Source organism: Rhea americana, unplaced genomic scaffold (assembly GCF_003343005.1).
Source record: "Rhea americana isolate MKP2758 unplaced genomic scaffold, rheAme1 scaffold_215, whole genome shotgun sequence".
NCBI classification, from domain to species: Eukaryota; Metazoa; Chordata; class Aves; order Rheiformes; family Rheidae; genus Rhea; species Rhea americana.
Window position 1 is genome coordinate 1,077,751 of NW_028186305.1, and position 15,755 is coordinate 1,093,505.

General features: G+C 40.6%; 1 protein-coding gene across 2 annotated transcripts; it reads left to right on the forward strand.

Annotated features, from left to right (window-relative positions):
* Window positions 1-1,520: 1,520 nt before the first annotated feature.
* Window positions 1,521-8,835, forward strand: IL22RA1 (interleukin 22 receptor subunit alpha 1). Of its 2 annotated transcripts, XM_085305047.1 has the most exons (8): window positions 1,521-1,563; window positions 3,784-3,916; window positions 4,637-4,818; window positions 5,834-6,018; window positions 6,482-6,617; window positions 6,688-6,690; window positions 6,861-6,982; window positions 7,813-8,835. In XM_085305047.1, exons 1-8 carry the CDS (start codon window positions 1,521-1,523, stop codon window positions 8,833-8,835), a joined length of 1,827 nt encoding a protein of 608 aa, XP_085161173.1. The 2 variants fall into 2 exon arrangements, with proteins under 2 accessions (XP_085161173.1, XP_085161172.1); XM_085305046.1 differs by lacking the exon at window positions 6,688-6,690.
* Window positions 8,836-15,755: the final 6,920 nt, after the last annotated feature.

Here is a 15,755-nt window from a genome sequence, read left to right on the forward strand (position 1 = left end):
GTGTTTTGATTAAAGAGGCTGAAGGTCTGGTGTTGCTTGTGGGTCCCCAGGCTCACTTGTAATATTGAGGGAAAAAAATCTAACATTTAGGAACTTTAAATAGACTTTAGACAATACAAAAGTACTGCTCACAAAAAAGGTGAYAGATACCTGAACTTGTTTGTCTAGTACACAGTTGTCCTACATGGCTCAGGGCAGCTGCTTCTGTTAAAGCTTTTGTAGGGCTGAAATGATTGTAGTATGAACAGTTCTCAGAGCCCAGAAAGACAAGCTGTTTCATTCTGCTTTGGAGGAACATCAACCTAATGTCTAGTTAGTCCTAGGCAAAACGTAGGCCGCAGGACTTTACCCTTTTGTGAACAGTTATGATCATTGGATTAAGTAAGACAGAGAAATAATGCAAAGAGGTTATCCAGTGTGTGACAAGGGAATAGCTATATCATAAAAATTCAAAAGTAGTGACTGAGGTAGTTCTGATTTTTTTACACATCTAGTAGTTTTAAATCCACAGCTCCTGGAGATAGGCAGTTAGTTTTCACTTTCAAGCAAAGAAGGAAATGTCTCTCCCACTTCTGAGAAAAGTCTGAAAATGTACTGAAGGACACCCTAAAAACTAAGAAAGATAAGGAAAACGAACTATGTCTCTTTCTTTTTTTAGATTTAATGTACACTCCCAGTTTTTACTATACATGATCCTCAGAACAATGTTTATATTATTAGCAGCCACTAATATAAACTGTAGGTCTATGGTTGCCTCTGGTGAGAGCAACAAGGAAAGCAGGGGTAGCGTGTGCTCCTCCTACCAGAAGGCTACCTCCTTTCTCCACAAATGAAGAGACTCTCTGCAGCCACCTGGCCACGCAGAGGCCCCTGCACACCTAAGGATCTTGTGCTCTGCCCAATAGACAGTAGGGCTACCTATTAGTCATTTGGCTCCCATCCATGCTCAATATAAACAACAGAAGAGCTTAAAACATGGAGATCTGTTTGACTTTCAGTTCAAGAAAATATCCATAGGTGTTTTGTAAGTATATAGGTGTCTTGTTTGCAAAAGTTATAAAACCAGCTATGTGCACAGCACTAATTTTTTATTTTTAAGGTCTAACAAGTCAAAGCTATGCAACCAGAAAAACAAGCCCCAAAACTGAGAAATGTCAGTGAAGGCTTCAGGCAGGAAGCTCTTTATCAGGAAACTGGTATTTGGCTCTGTTTCAGAAGCTGAGGATTTTCTAAGCCTCTGGCTCATGCACCTTTGTACAGTTAGGTATATAGACTCARAGGGGAGAGGTGCTCCTGTTGTCAGTCTTATATTCTCTCTCTCACATACACACACATGCGCACACTCATCTTTAGTTGGTGATCTCAGATGGGAATGCAGGCGGGATAGTAATTCTTCTGCCTGTTACTGGGCAACAAAGGCAACCTGGCTTCACAAACAAGAATTTAACTCTTGTAAAAGGTGATTCACCTGAGCACAGGAGCAACTGCCTGCGCTCACATCCCAGCTTGCATAGTTATTCATGAAGCAATTTCTGATCTTCTGGGCTGTATCTTCGGTGGTCGGTAAGTCCTGACTTCTTTCCTATCACCGATTGCAGTTGTTTCTGTTGAGTCCTGTAGCATGAGAGGCAGTTCAGTCATGTTTCCTCAAACAAGATTTAGAGAACGAGCCACTGCCTGAGGTTGTTCAAAAGCTCCCTGTTGTGTTGCTTTCCTTTAAATATTTTCAAAGTGCCGTTGGTGTGCTCAGCGTTTTATTAGTAGGGAGAAAAGAAGCTTCCTTCAAGGTGTTTGACACTGATGTGTTGCAATCCAAATCCTACGGGAAAAAAAGATATTCACTGACTTTGGGGGGCTTTGTATCAGTTCCCCTACATCCTAAATGGAGAGGCATGTGAACAGGTGAACAACTCTGGTTTTAAAAAGCTGCAAACGTATAATTTATCCCTAAAAGCCATTTAATTCTGCTCAAAATGTAGCAAATTAATTCCTGGGTGAATCAAGGATAAACTTGCCATGTTTTCAAATTCCAGCTTTTCAAGTYACTAATCTGCTTCTGCCACACGAGAAATTGTTCTTCACATTTTGCTGCTCTGTTTATGTGCCCATGATCTCATGCAGTAGGGGAAGGCACCTAAAGAAACAGAGGGACTTCATGCTGTGAAATATCCTGGTTCTTCCCTGCCCACACTGACTGTGCTTGTGTTACCGCTGCTTTGCATAACTGTGTTTTGGTATGGATAAATGTGGGAAGATAAAGATTTCCTACTTCTGATATGGTCAGCGTACTATTAACTCATTTTTTTCTGGTGCCTAGAGAGAGACAACCATTCTCTTTTTACTGACTGCTGTATTTCYGCCTCCTAAGGAAGATTTTGCTAAGCCGTGCATGAGAGGAGGCAAGTGTTGAGGTCAGGACAAAACTTGGACTAGACTGCAGCCTATTTCTATGCTGCTTCTCTGCCCAAATGCCCTAAACAACAAGACTGAGAACTGAATTTATGCCTTTCTGCCTAAATCTCCTCTTACACAGCACAGTGGTTTAAACTGGTGACATTCAATAGTCTATTATGGAGGCAGCTGRAAGGAAAGCTTAAGGTGAGGATTCAGGAACTGGTGTGTTAGTCCTTGTTCTACCACATCTGGTCAATGGGTCACCCCCATTTTGGTCCTCAGTTTTCTCATCTGTAAAATGGTACTATTTCTAATTGCATCATTTTTTCAGGAGGGCTCACTGATTTTTTTTTTTTTTTTGTCCATTTACAAGCATCATTATGAATTACTTTCAGCAAGTGTAGACTGAAGCTCACACAAGTTCAAGATGTTTGTCAATATCACAAATGAAGAGCTGGGAGTAATGCATAAATTATACATCTTTGAGGATGCGTCTATAGCGCCAATTCACACAGCTTATCYACTCCACAGGTTACTCTCAAGTTAGAAGGTTTTATGGATCAGCCTTGAGGAWATTTTATGTTGAGAAATTCCCATGACAGTGACCACTTTGTAGGAAGCCAAAAGTCTCTAGGACATTTCTCTGGTACCTAGTCAGACCTAGCTTGCTGCAGATAGATCATGGTGATACTCTGCTCAGATCAGGGACATGTTTTTATGAGATATGTGACATTTCTGCTTACTAAAGCCAGAACCTATCCTCTGTGCGAAGGCAGTACAGGACTCGGACTGCAGGGAGCTGTGTGAGCTGTTGTTTGCCTTCATCCTGGCACTCCCAGATCAGAGTCCAGGCCTCAGCTTTTGGAGCGTCACTCTGTACAGGTCGCCTTTCTCCAATAAAACTTGGAGCAGGAGAGGTTAACAGCACTCACATCTGCAGTTAAGTGAAACTGATCTCAGCATGAATATCTCAGCATATTGCTTCCCTGACTCTGGGCAGAAAGCAAAGAGAGAGAGAGTGTGTAGGTATGAATCTGGCCTTGAAAACAGACCGTTCTTAGCTTCTCAGCCACTTAACTGCTTTAAAAGAAATATTACCAGGGACTCCTGGACTGTGCTTCTGACCCTCATTTTTGAAACCTTTCTGTAAAACTTCCTAACTTTCATTTCTTTGGCTTGAGCCAACCATCTGCAAAGCCTGTTCTGTGATGTGCTGGTTGGGTTTCTGTTCTGTGCAAGTTTCTGTTTTGCAGCCCATCTTTAGCTGACTGGAAGCGACATGCCTACTATTTCTGTTCACTAAATGGCTGATCAGCACCAGACCCATATTCATCTGAAAGCTGAGATGCCAGAATAAGCATTTTAATACTAGCTACTTTGCTCCCCTAGGCATTGTCACTACAGAGAGATCATCATGTCTGAAACATGCAGCATTTTCTTCTACAAACTTTGAGAACATCCTGATATGGGAAACTGAAGCAGATATTCCTCCTGGCACTGCATTTGATGTCCAGTATAAACAGTATGTGAAGTTTGCTTCTTTCTGGAGCTCTGTTGTTTAGGGCCATTGTTTTCAAAGGGAGAAGGAGCAAGAAAGAAAAGCAGGTTTTGCTGTTTCTGCTGCTTGTTTTATTGCTATGAAAATAGCTCTGCTTAGACAAGAATCAGTAAAGGACAGGATTATTTCCACTGGCAGACAGTGCTAAGGAAATTAGGAAAGTTTTAAGTCTTGGTTTTTCATCTTTACTCCATTACTGAGCTGCTCTTTGCCTTCAACAACTTCTCCTCATTCTGCAGTTTCCTCGCCTGTAAAATACAGGTAATAATTCCCTTCCTTTGATTCAGTGATGAGAAATAAGAGAAATAGGACTAGTGCTACACAATAGCTTTGTTACACTTGGACAAGTACACAAACTCAGCACTGAATTTGCATGCAATGATTCAGTGCCTGAGCTGGGCAAAGAACGCAAGAGTCCCGACTCTCAGGACACTCCCCTTGAAAATGAACTGCACTTCCTCAATGCAATATCCACGCAGGTACTGTCAGTGAGGAATGGATTAAGGGCTGTAAYACAGGGGAAGCTTTTTGGCCATTCAATTTTCAACTGCTCGCTAACTGTAACAATGAATTTGAACATTTCTAAGGGTTGGCACAACTGCCTGTTTGGCTCGTTGTGGAGAGGGGCTGTATCACACCTGTTCTACTAAACAGACTAAAAGCTTTTGTTTGGTCCTCTCAAAGGTATGGAGAAAAAGTCTGGCTCAACAAGCGTGAGTGCCAGGGTATCACACAGCCCTTCTGCAATCTCACTCATGAAACAGAAAACTTCACTGAGCATTACTATGCCAGAGTGAGGGCCACTGGCCAGAACTACTGCTCCTCCAAGTGGGTGCGCTCAGAAAGGTTTGAACCCAGAAAAGAGAGTAAGTACCACTGCTGAAATCTGTTAAAATCTGGTTACTAGAGACTCATTCTTAGTCTCATTGATGCCTAGGACAGGATTTGCTCTAATTTCAGTGTTGCAAGACTCTATGCTTGATAGGAAGGGAATGTAGGCTATTCAGCCTAGGAAAAGGGTTTGTTACTGGGCAAGGAGGCAAACAAGCAGGAGGTCAGGGCCTTCCCTGAGGTTTGATACCAAAGTGAGATTAGAAGAGAGGAAAAGCCAGAYGTCCCTGAAGGAAGAGCTGCTATTAAGGCTGAAGAGAGGCAGAAGGATCCTAATAACAGACATGATGGGCAGCCTAAGGAGAGCCAGTGATACAGTCAAAGATGCTGTGACCTAAAATGCAAACTGAAATGCAAACTGCAGAAAATCAGGATTAGTAGCCAGGCCAGTGGATACCTAATGTTTCCAACCCCTAAGTGAGCTCTGCCACAGAACAGATGCAATGAGCTCCTTTATGGACTAGAAACATGAAACGTTATAAAGACAAACTCTGAGGTGGGGTTGGAATAGGAASGTAGATAGGAGTTAGCTGAGTGGCCTGTGATGGGATTTCACTCTCACCTCATCACCTGTGCGTGCAGGARGGCGTCTCTGTGCAGCATGGAGAAGCAATGAGGAAAGAGTGAGATCGTGGTCCTAAGAAAAAGCTTGGGGAATGAATTTCTCGGGAATTCTGGGGAACAATGGCTAATGTTGGCAGAATCCTGGGTGAAAACGGTATCTCTTGTTGCCTGGTTTTTCCTATGCTCAACGAAATACATCTGAAATATTGTTTGTATATGAACAGAAGTAATAAAAAATTACATAAAATCAGCTTTTCTACTAAGTAAAACAATCTTGTTGAGCATTATCAGCATTTTGTAGAGGTTTCATAATGTATAGTCAGTCTGCGGTATCTGGATAAAGCTCAGCCTACCTGTTTGTATAATCATCTGATAATGTAACAGCTTTAACCTTAATCATTGACACTCCTGTTTTATGTTTGCTAGCTATTATTGGAGCACCAGAAGTGGAGTATATTCCTAAAGTGCGTTCTATAAAGTTTCTTATACGGCCCCCGTATACTCCGCTGAGAGGTGAAGATGACCGGCAGCTGAACATAGAGGACATTTATAGCAGATTTGGTACTGTTGATTATCACCTAACAATATTCAACCAAAGGACACACCAAAAGGTAAAGTACAACCTCAGGCCATTAGCCACTTACTTTGTAAATCACAGTTTGCATAAGATGGAGAAGGACATGAGAACTGATCAAAGATGGACGCAATTTCTGCTATATAAGGGAAACTCTCAGTGTCTTTGACTTTCACTAGACAACAGGAACTTTGTTTCACTGAAACTCAGGGAAAACTAGTTTCGCAAAGTACTGCATAAGGGGCGAGAAGTAAAACTGCTAAATACAAAAAGAAAAAAAGAAACTGATTTAACTAGTCTCAAGGAATCGAATGCAAAAGTAAATAAAACAACAGTGGAAAGTAAATTATGTATTTAGAATTCCATACATCCAGAATTACTAAGTCTTGTAACACATTATTAGCAAAGAAAATTTTATGTTGAACTTTGCAATCTGAGTTGAAGTAACTCCGTAGATTTAATCTTTTTTAAAATACAGAATTTACCTTTATTTTAAACAGTGGACAAAGAATGAGCACAACAAAGAATTTGAAGTTTCCAACTTGGACCCAGACACTGAATATAATGGAACAGTATACATATGTCTCCTTGAGAGAAGCAGCAAATCCCAAGTATTTTKGGTTAGAACATTAGCAGGTGAGGCTGCTAGCTCTGCTCCATTAAAACTCTAGCTGGGATACTGGGTGCACTACAGACCAATTTTCAGCTGGTATAAAATAACATAGTTTGGCTAAAGGTATTGAAGCASTGGATTTCCTCATTTAAAAATCTAGTCCTAGCAGACTAGATCTGTAACGTCATTTAGATGATCCCACGCAATTTTTCTAGTCTAGCTCTCTGAAGCAACATTTTCCACTTGTTCTTTCCTCCACTAACCAGATAAAACCTGGCTCCTCTACTGTTTTGTGGCACTCGCATTCTCTGCAGGACTGGTGTTTGCTGCAATTAGTTATGTAATCTATAAGTACGTCAAGCAACGCAGTGCGCAGCCAATGTCTTTGGTAAGTGTTCCTAAGCCATTGCAGCAAGTCTTTAAAATGCTCAGGACTGTGTGCATATATCTGAATAGTATTGCTAATTCAGGAGGATGAATAAGCAGACAAGGGCATTGTCTGGGCATTCAGTGCGGACTACTGGCGGTTTGAATCCGGCCATCCTAACACAGCCAGAGAAAATTCATTAGAGGAGTTGCAAATACGACAATAAAGATGCCTGCAGATTTGAAGAACCTTGGTTATTCCATACAATTAGATAAGTGGTGTATATTGTCCCTGGAGGAGAACAGGACTTCACACTGATATGTTAGAACTCCTCTCAAAGTCACAGACCCCCCCCCCAAGTTCCATTTCCACTAACCTTAAACCTAAAATTTTCAGAAGTTTCTTATGATCTTGGTTTCCAATTTTTGAGTAACCTATTGGCAATAATTTAACAGGACTTGATTTATAAAAGATGAGTGCCTGGAATTTCCCTCAAATAGGTCACCCCTAAAAGTGGAATCAGGCTGAGTAACTAAAATCTAAAGCATCTTAAATTACAAGTGCCCTTGGAAATCTTGGGCCTTCTAGGGGCAGATTTAGCTCAGTTGGTTGGAGTGTGGTACTGCTTATACCAAGGTTGTAGGTTCAATCCCGTATGGGCTATCATGAGGGTTGGACTAGATGACCTCCTGAGGTCCCTTCCAACCTTACCATTCTATGATTCTTACCTATCACTCACCTTTGAGATGATACTGATATTTTTCCAAAGAGAATTTTTAAGAATCTAAAGCAAGCCTTTAAAGTCACAGACTTCTTGTTAATAATTCATGTTTGTCTATCTACTTTGACAGGATTTCAGAGGGATTTCACCCTTCCAGCCTCTTACACTGACTGTGGAGCATATTATAAAGCCCATTAATTTATCCAAACCTGCACTTCTCATCCCTGAAGTGCAGTTACCACAGATCAGCCAGCGTTTGGACCAAGCATTGGACCCACAACAGTCTTTCAGTCCACCAGAAACTACCTATCAGCAACAGGCCAATGTACCAGCATTCCAGCTGCCCGCCCAGCCCCGCTGCTTGGCAAGCACGTCTCCTCCTGGTTACACTCCTCAAGTAGCTGAGAAAAGCATTCTTTGTGCTCCATCCAGCAAAACTCTGCCCCTCAACTATGGCATTTGTGTTGACGGCATGGACTGTGTTGACAAGAGGAAACCACAGCCAAACCAGACACTAAAGGAAGTTTCTCCAGATTGTTTTGTTGGTGGAAAGCCTGTAATCCAGACACTGGACAAGAGCTGCAGTCATTGGAATTACAAAGAACAGAGGCCAGAATTGTCATTATGGGAGAGCAGTGACATGAGAGAGTCAGCTCTCTTACAGGAGAGCCCTGGGCAAACACAGCAACTGCTGCTCCAGCCTGATGGGTTGAAAAGTAAAGTGCACATATCCCAGCTGCCACTGYCTTTGCTGGAACAAGGAAGCTGCTATAGACAACAGCTACCATTATTGTCTTCAGTGAAAGTTGACAGAGACTCTGTTCCAGAAGATGAATCCCTGTCATCTCTTTCAGCAGCTTTCCTCCTCTCAGTCTGTACTAGTAACAACCTCCCTGGAGAGCACAACACAGAATGGTGGATGTCACTAGATTCATTCTCACATTCTAAAAGTGAATTGCAGTTCCCAGAGACTCAAGAAACAGAGATGTTAACAGCAACAAAGGAACTAAACTGCACAAAACTGAATAATGCTGTGTCCCAAGACACTATCTCAGACSGGGACAGTGGCATTCCCCTCACTATGTTGTTCAAAGATATAAATTTAAAGGTTCAGTGGGAGCAAGGTATGGAGGAGAACACAGAAATTTATTAGGAAAACATAATCTGTTTACTTGCAAGCAATAGGAACCTACCCTGCAAAAAGTGCCACGGAAATAAACATACCAACTCCTGGATGTATTGTAACATGGTACTGAGTGGTCAGACTGTTTCCACTATTCCTGTATTATGGATATAGTTACTTTTACTAATACCACTACTTCTGTGAAAACTGTAATACTTTATCTTTCCACTTACAATAGGTCTTTATTTCTTGGATTTTCTTCAATAGATTATGAATTGGAATACTTTAAAARCCGAGTTAGGACTCAGGTTCAAACTCCAAATTCAGTATCCTCAGAATCCAGGGAAGTTCAAAACAGAAATGACATTTGCTCTTTATCAGCACCAAAGCTCCAGGTCCAAAATACAGCCAAACTGTGAAAAAAATCAAGTGCAAATGTATGCAAAGCTAAAAGAATTAAATATATCATGGTATAGTAAAAGAGTTAAATATATATTTGTGCTCTACCCTTGGACATGATTCTTGCAAAACAATAGACTACTTCATGTCATGGACTTTGCCTTTAAAGTAATCACTGAAACTGATCTAGAAAAATAATAGACAAAGTACTATGGCCATGTTGCATGAGGCAGCAAGGTCCAAATGCCAGATCTGATGCAGAAGCTTCATGGAAAAGGGTATGAAAGGTRTGAACACATACATGGTCTGGGCAGTAACTCAGAAAGAACATTTTCATTGTGCTGGCTTTACTTAGTGCCGTTCGACATCAGAGGTTTTGTGGAATGTCATTTGAGCTGTCTCATGTATCATGTGTCCAAACTATACCATCAAAAATAGTACATACAGAAATGTAGTTACAGAAGTTGCAGCTTCTGAGCACTGTTGTTTCCCAGGAAAAGCCAAGGCCCCAGGAGTAACATTCTGCTCCACCAATTCCCCCCAGGAGAGGCTGYATTTCAAGTCAGTGATGCCAGTTCCTTTATTCAGAGTTATCTGTAGGCTGCATATCTTGTGTCAACAACATTTCCAGTGATGCTACTCAGGGAATAATCAAATGCCACAATGTCATCATTTTGGCTCTTGTTGTGAAATATAACCCACAGTGCGAGGTCAGTATGGGCAACATAGTGTAGAAGGGAAGGGGGCCTAGCGAGAGCATTTGAAAACACTGCTAAAATACACATTTCTTATTTAACAGCCTTCACAAAACCCTCTGTTGCCGATCTTAAGAACATCTACTGTCCTCTGCCATAGGGTCTGATCATGTCATGGCCCTTAAAAAATGTATCATCTCAGTGCCCTAGGGGGAGGGATGGGAGCTGAGGTGTAGAAAATCTAGGATCAGATTTTTGGAGTGGCTGTAGGTGCCTAAAGATGTAAAATGGCACACAATGAAACGCTGATCTCTTCATCAGGCACTTCAAATACTTTTAAAACTCCATCCCTTCTGACAACACAAGCTGGTGAAAGCTACCAATAGCAGGACTGATGTAAAGGCTGCTGACCCAGCTATTGCACCATCCTGCCCTCATCTGTTCTACCCCTAACAGCAGCAAGTGCAATGAACAGAGATCTTCACCAGCAGAAAGACTCTCCAGGCCAAGACTTACRGAGGTGACTCCCTACAGCTCACCCATCCCTTACCACCATGTGCTGATGTTATTGCCTGCAGTTTCATTGCTCTTCATTATCAAATTGATAGCCTTGTTTGTTTCAAAATTCATCATGGAAAATARCTATATTAATTATCTCATTCTCCCTCTGTGTAAGGATCCTTTTAGATAAACAACATTATTTCAACATTGTTTCAAAGGTCTTCACAAGCAAGCCATCTGTATCTAACAAGAGATTATTTTATGTTTACCTTGACTTTTCCACAAAAGAGTTTTGATAGCTCTAGATAATAAAAAGTAGAATTGCCTTGTGACAAAGACCATGCTTATTCTTAGCCAGATGTCACAACGATGACAGGTGAGCATTGCAGTTCCAGTTGTCACAAGGATATGAGCGCAGCAGGTGGCAGCTGTAACCCTATAGGGAAGCATTACTGTCTTTGTCTTCTCAGCTAAATTTGGGGAGCTGTCACTTTGCCACTCCTCACGCCGGCAGCCCTACTTACAGCTCACCAGGGATCTTTGCACAGGGATGAACATACTGCCACAGACTGAGGCTCACACTCTCCCTTGTTATTTGTTATTTGTTTTGACACTGAAAGGTGTCCCGCTTGAAGAGTATCAAAAGCAACTGATGTATTTTTTACATGTTCTTTGAGGAAAATCTCATCCAAAGAACAAACGGAAAGCTCCAAATTCTGGATGCAGAATGAAGCACAGCCGAGGAGAAGCTCTGCAAGTAAATGGGACCCTGATAAAATAACCTTCCTCTCTTAGTTCTGACATCATGTTGGCCAAACAGTCTTGCTGCTAGTGATGGAGGGTACGATGCAGCAGAACTGCATGGAAGAACTTACATAGCAGCTGGATCACTGTGCTGCACTGTGACCTTAGAGTTGCTAGTTCAGAGCACTTAAAATGGCCATAAGTATCTCATTCTTTTCAAATTAAGGTAATGAGAGAAGTGGGGCACAATTATAAAATAATTTTATAGGAAAAAGGTGACAAAAGGGTCAAAGGTATGAAATGACTCCCATACAATGAGACAATACATCAGGACTCTTCTCCTTAAAAGATACAGGAGGGTCGATATGACAAAAATGAATAAACTTATAAATATTAAGTAGAATAGACAATAATTATTCATTATTTCTCATAATACAAAATTCAGGAAAATATTTGAAGTGGCCATGCAATAGTTCAAAACTGATGAAAGAAAATTACTCCTTCACTCTGACAGCTCAGCTTATCCCAAAATGCTCTAAGTCAYGCCTGCTCAATAATACCTGCTTAGTGCTTTCTCAGGAATGTCTAAAACATAGCCACTAAATAAACTCTTCACATAGAAGTCCTTGTAGTTCTTGTGCTGATGTTGCCGGACTTCAGCTTTGTTTTATTTGCATGGTGAAGTGAACAAGGATCCTTGGAAATGGATCCTACTGATATAGACAGGGTGACTCAAACTTGCCAAATCTGATTTTGGAATTCATTTCCACAAGGTCTTGTGGAGGTCAGAATCATAAAGAGTTCAAAAAGAGATTCGACAAATTAATGAAGAGAGGATAGKACAATAAAGCATTGTGTCCCTCTCAGGAACAGCTACAGGCCACTGTGAAGAGTCAGGAYACTGGGATGAATAGATCTTTAGCTTGATCCACTATGGGAATTTTATGTTCTTACATCTCCCTTTTACTGACTTCTAGCTGCTCTGTGAGGTTCATTATTGATGCACTGACTCCTCATCTAATAAAACGCAACTGGAAAACATCTGGCTAACAAATTGGTATCACAGCCTCAAAGCTCTGCTACTTTCAGACTTTCATTTCTCCTTGATACCGCATAAACTATCACCTGCCCCTCACACTGCTCTGAAGCATTTATCCTGAATGCTGAAATTGAAAGCCTATTTTAAATAAATGGTAAAACAGCAGTTTCTGYATTTTTACCCTGTGCCAGACTCTCAGATACCACTATGGGCAGCTGGATATGCAAGCTCACCCACCACTGTGGCAGCCAGCCTTCATCTTCCTGTAATGGGGAAAGCGTAACAGTCTCAACCAACCAAAACACAGAACTGCTGTTAGCTCCTGATCTAATTATACACTGACATAATTTGGCTGGAGTTGGCATTCACTAAAGAGATGTCAAAGTAAATGAATCTCCTTCCATTATGCAGCAACCGCAATGTTAACCTAAGGCAGATTCCTGGAGGAGATTAAAACACTCATAATTCATTTTAGATGCTTTGTGAGCCTCTATCCTAAATGAGCAGAGGATAATACAATGCTGTGATGCCTAAAATTTGGAGGCACCTGTCTTCCCTTGTATCATTTGGCAATGGCATTAATTTGCCCAGCCTAAAAGTGTTTGTGATTAGTTACCACCACAGTAAATGGCTCAAACAGCATAACCCCTGCATGGGTCTCCCCATGGTCATTGCAATGACATGGCAGGATGCTATATTTAAGACTTCAGGATGGGCACTCAAACATGGGGAACATTCTTTTGGGGACAGTCATTCTTAGTGTCATCAACAGGGAAAAGGAAACGCTTCTTTGTCTMTCTTTCATGAGGACAGGCACTCTCACTGTAGTCTTCACAGGGTGAGTTCTGTTTATCTCTGGGTAAACTACTGTTTTAATCAAAATTTTATGACTCTTATCATCTGCTATTGTATATGGTAATTTCACTTGAATTGTAACTAAGAGATAGATTATGTTTTGTGATTATACCTGCTTTAAAGTGTCATCACTGTATTTCCAGTGTTTTCGTTATGAAAATATTTTGTTTCAYTTCATGGTATTTTTGGCAAGGATCTATTTTGTTTTATTGATCTATTTAGCAAATATTACATTTGGACTGAAAAACAACAGACTATAATAAGCTTTAGCAGATCAGAACTCTGTATCTTCACAGTAAACACTAGATTATAAGGCACTGAATATTTATTCAAAATTATCTAGGGAAAAATTGAAAACAGTAGATAGTAGAAATGACTTATAGCAGAAATGAACAGTAACTATTCATGAACATGAAAATAAAAGTTTGATGCCCAGTAGTCATTGTTTAGCTGAAATAGTACTGAAGGGAGTAGTGTTCTATGAAATTAGAAAGATAATATTTCCATAAAGATCTGTTATGTTTTATTTTCTCTTTCCTCTACTTGCCAATATTTCTGTTATCTRGACAAGTCTCTTCCAAAGTTAATGTCTACTGAGGAAATATTACTATGATAATTCTGTATTCTCATCTGCATATTGGGGTATTTTGCATTTACCACAACTGTGCTTTACGTAGACTATTTTTAAGCAGTTACTTACATTAACAGAAAATTATACTAGCAGTTGAAGCTGATTTTTTTGAAGTGTATACAGTTTTTGGACTAAAAAGCAGTACAATTAAAATCCAGGCAAAAATTTCCATGGGAAAAATTCTATCATTGAACATGATCTAGGGAGAGATTTACAAGTACATTTGAACAAACATTATTCAGCAACCACTACACTTTTGGAGAGACTCAAATGTTTTTTAAAGTAACCTAAGCTCTTAGAACTTGAAAATCTGTACAGTTTAGGCATTGTGCTATCGATTTCTGAACCAGCTACAGGATGGAATGAGATAAGGAGGGATACYATTTTAAAATTTACTTTTGTTTAATGCTCACTCATTAGCCAGTGCCTGAAAGCAGCATGCTGCTTATTCAGAGGAGGGGCTGCAGCAACAGCCTTGCTCTTTAGCAGCTAATGTAGGAGATGGATGGGAGTCAGGAACTCTGATCTTTGCTCCTCATATTTCACCTGTAGGGAGACCTCTCTAGGGTGGTTTCTCTGGTCACTTTGGGGAAAATCCTGCAGCATTCTGAGAAGCTTTTTAGGGGTAATGTTCTGAGGAAGGCTATGTTCTCTCTCTGATTCATGAGTCATTTTCCAAGATCTAAGGAAAAATACCTGCTCTCTCACGATGAGCTCAAAGGATGGATTAAGCATTATCCTGTTGAAGTACGGAACTGTAACCGTAACTGTCAGTGACGTAGGCTTGCAGATGCGATATATGGGCTGAAGAAGTGCTCTGTTTCCACAAAGGCAACTGGAGCTGGTTAGTTCCAGAAAATCTGCTTGGATTTTCCAACCATTACAGGCACCAAGTGATTTCCGCACAGCAGCCTGTGTGTTTGGTTCACCAYCATTGCCTTATCTAAGCCCTGGCACATGTAGGCAAGGTCAGAACATGGTGCAGTTACAATCTGGATGGCAGTGCACAAGCTATTTGGTATCACAGCTACTCCTGCATCTCCTGATGAGCAAAGCAAAAGGAAAGCAAGGTTGGAGCTGCCCAAATGCCTATGTAATCAGTACTTAGGGAGAGCTGCTAATGAGGGGATGAGGTTACTACAAGTGATGCTGATTCAGGGTTGCTTTGGGAGAGGAAAAGGAGGTGGGTTTTATTTACTTTTCCTTTCCTCTATACTTTTTTACTATTTTATAGTCTGTTCTTTCCCACACACTTTTATTATTAGCCTTTCCCYTTTTTAAAGGGAAAAAATGTGAAAAGCTTCCTGATGTGGGAATTAATAGAACCCAACACTGCTATTTCTTTTTGCTTTATGTGATTCTAGGAGCACCACCAGATTCTTCTGTGTCACTGTACAGGGTGATGACTTCTAAATCAGCCAACTGACTTTGCTCATCTCTTGTCTTCTGTTCACCCTCTCTTATTACCACACCCCTGCAGGCCCAACTAACTGCTGTTCTAGGGCAACAGCTAGTAAAYCTATTACAAAGAAAACTGAGGTCTTCAGAATACTAATAAAAGAACATCTGGCTTTTAAAAGTTTGTSGGTCAGCCTGTACAGTTTCCACTCTAAACATCTGCTTATTTTCTATGATTGTTCTGCATATATCATTATCTGATGTTCCATATCTTATTTTGTCCCTAATCTTCCATGTTACTTTGATCTCCTGTTTTGTGATGCTCCTCATTTGCCTGAATGCTTTATTGGGGGTCTGATCTAATGAAACTCCCTGGAAAGATATCCATTGGATTTATTGAGCATAAGATCAGTCCTAGGAAAACAGTCTTCCCACAAAATGTAGCCTACTTTTTGTTCTGTTATGGCTTCAGCTGCCTTTAAAGACTTCATCTGATTCCATTTTTTACTGAAGCATCACAAAACAAACCTCTTCACAGTTTGAATGCCAAAAGGTAGTATTATATAAGCTTTCAGTCATGGTTGAATGTCCGAACAAAGTGAGGACTTAATTGTAACTTAAAAAATTCCTGTTAGCAAGTCTTATTTGAAAGCCACATTATTTTTTATTCTATTCCAGCAAGAAAGTT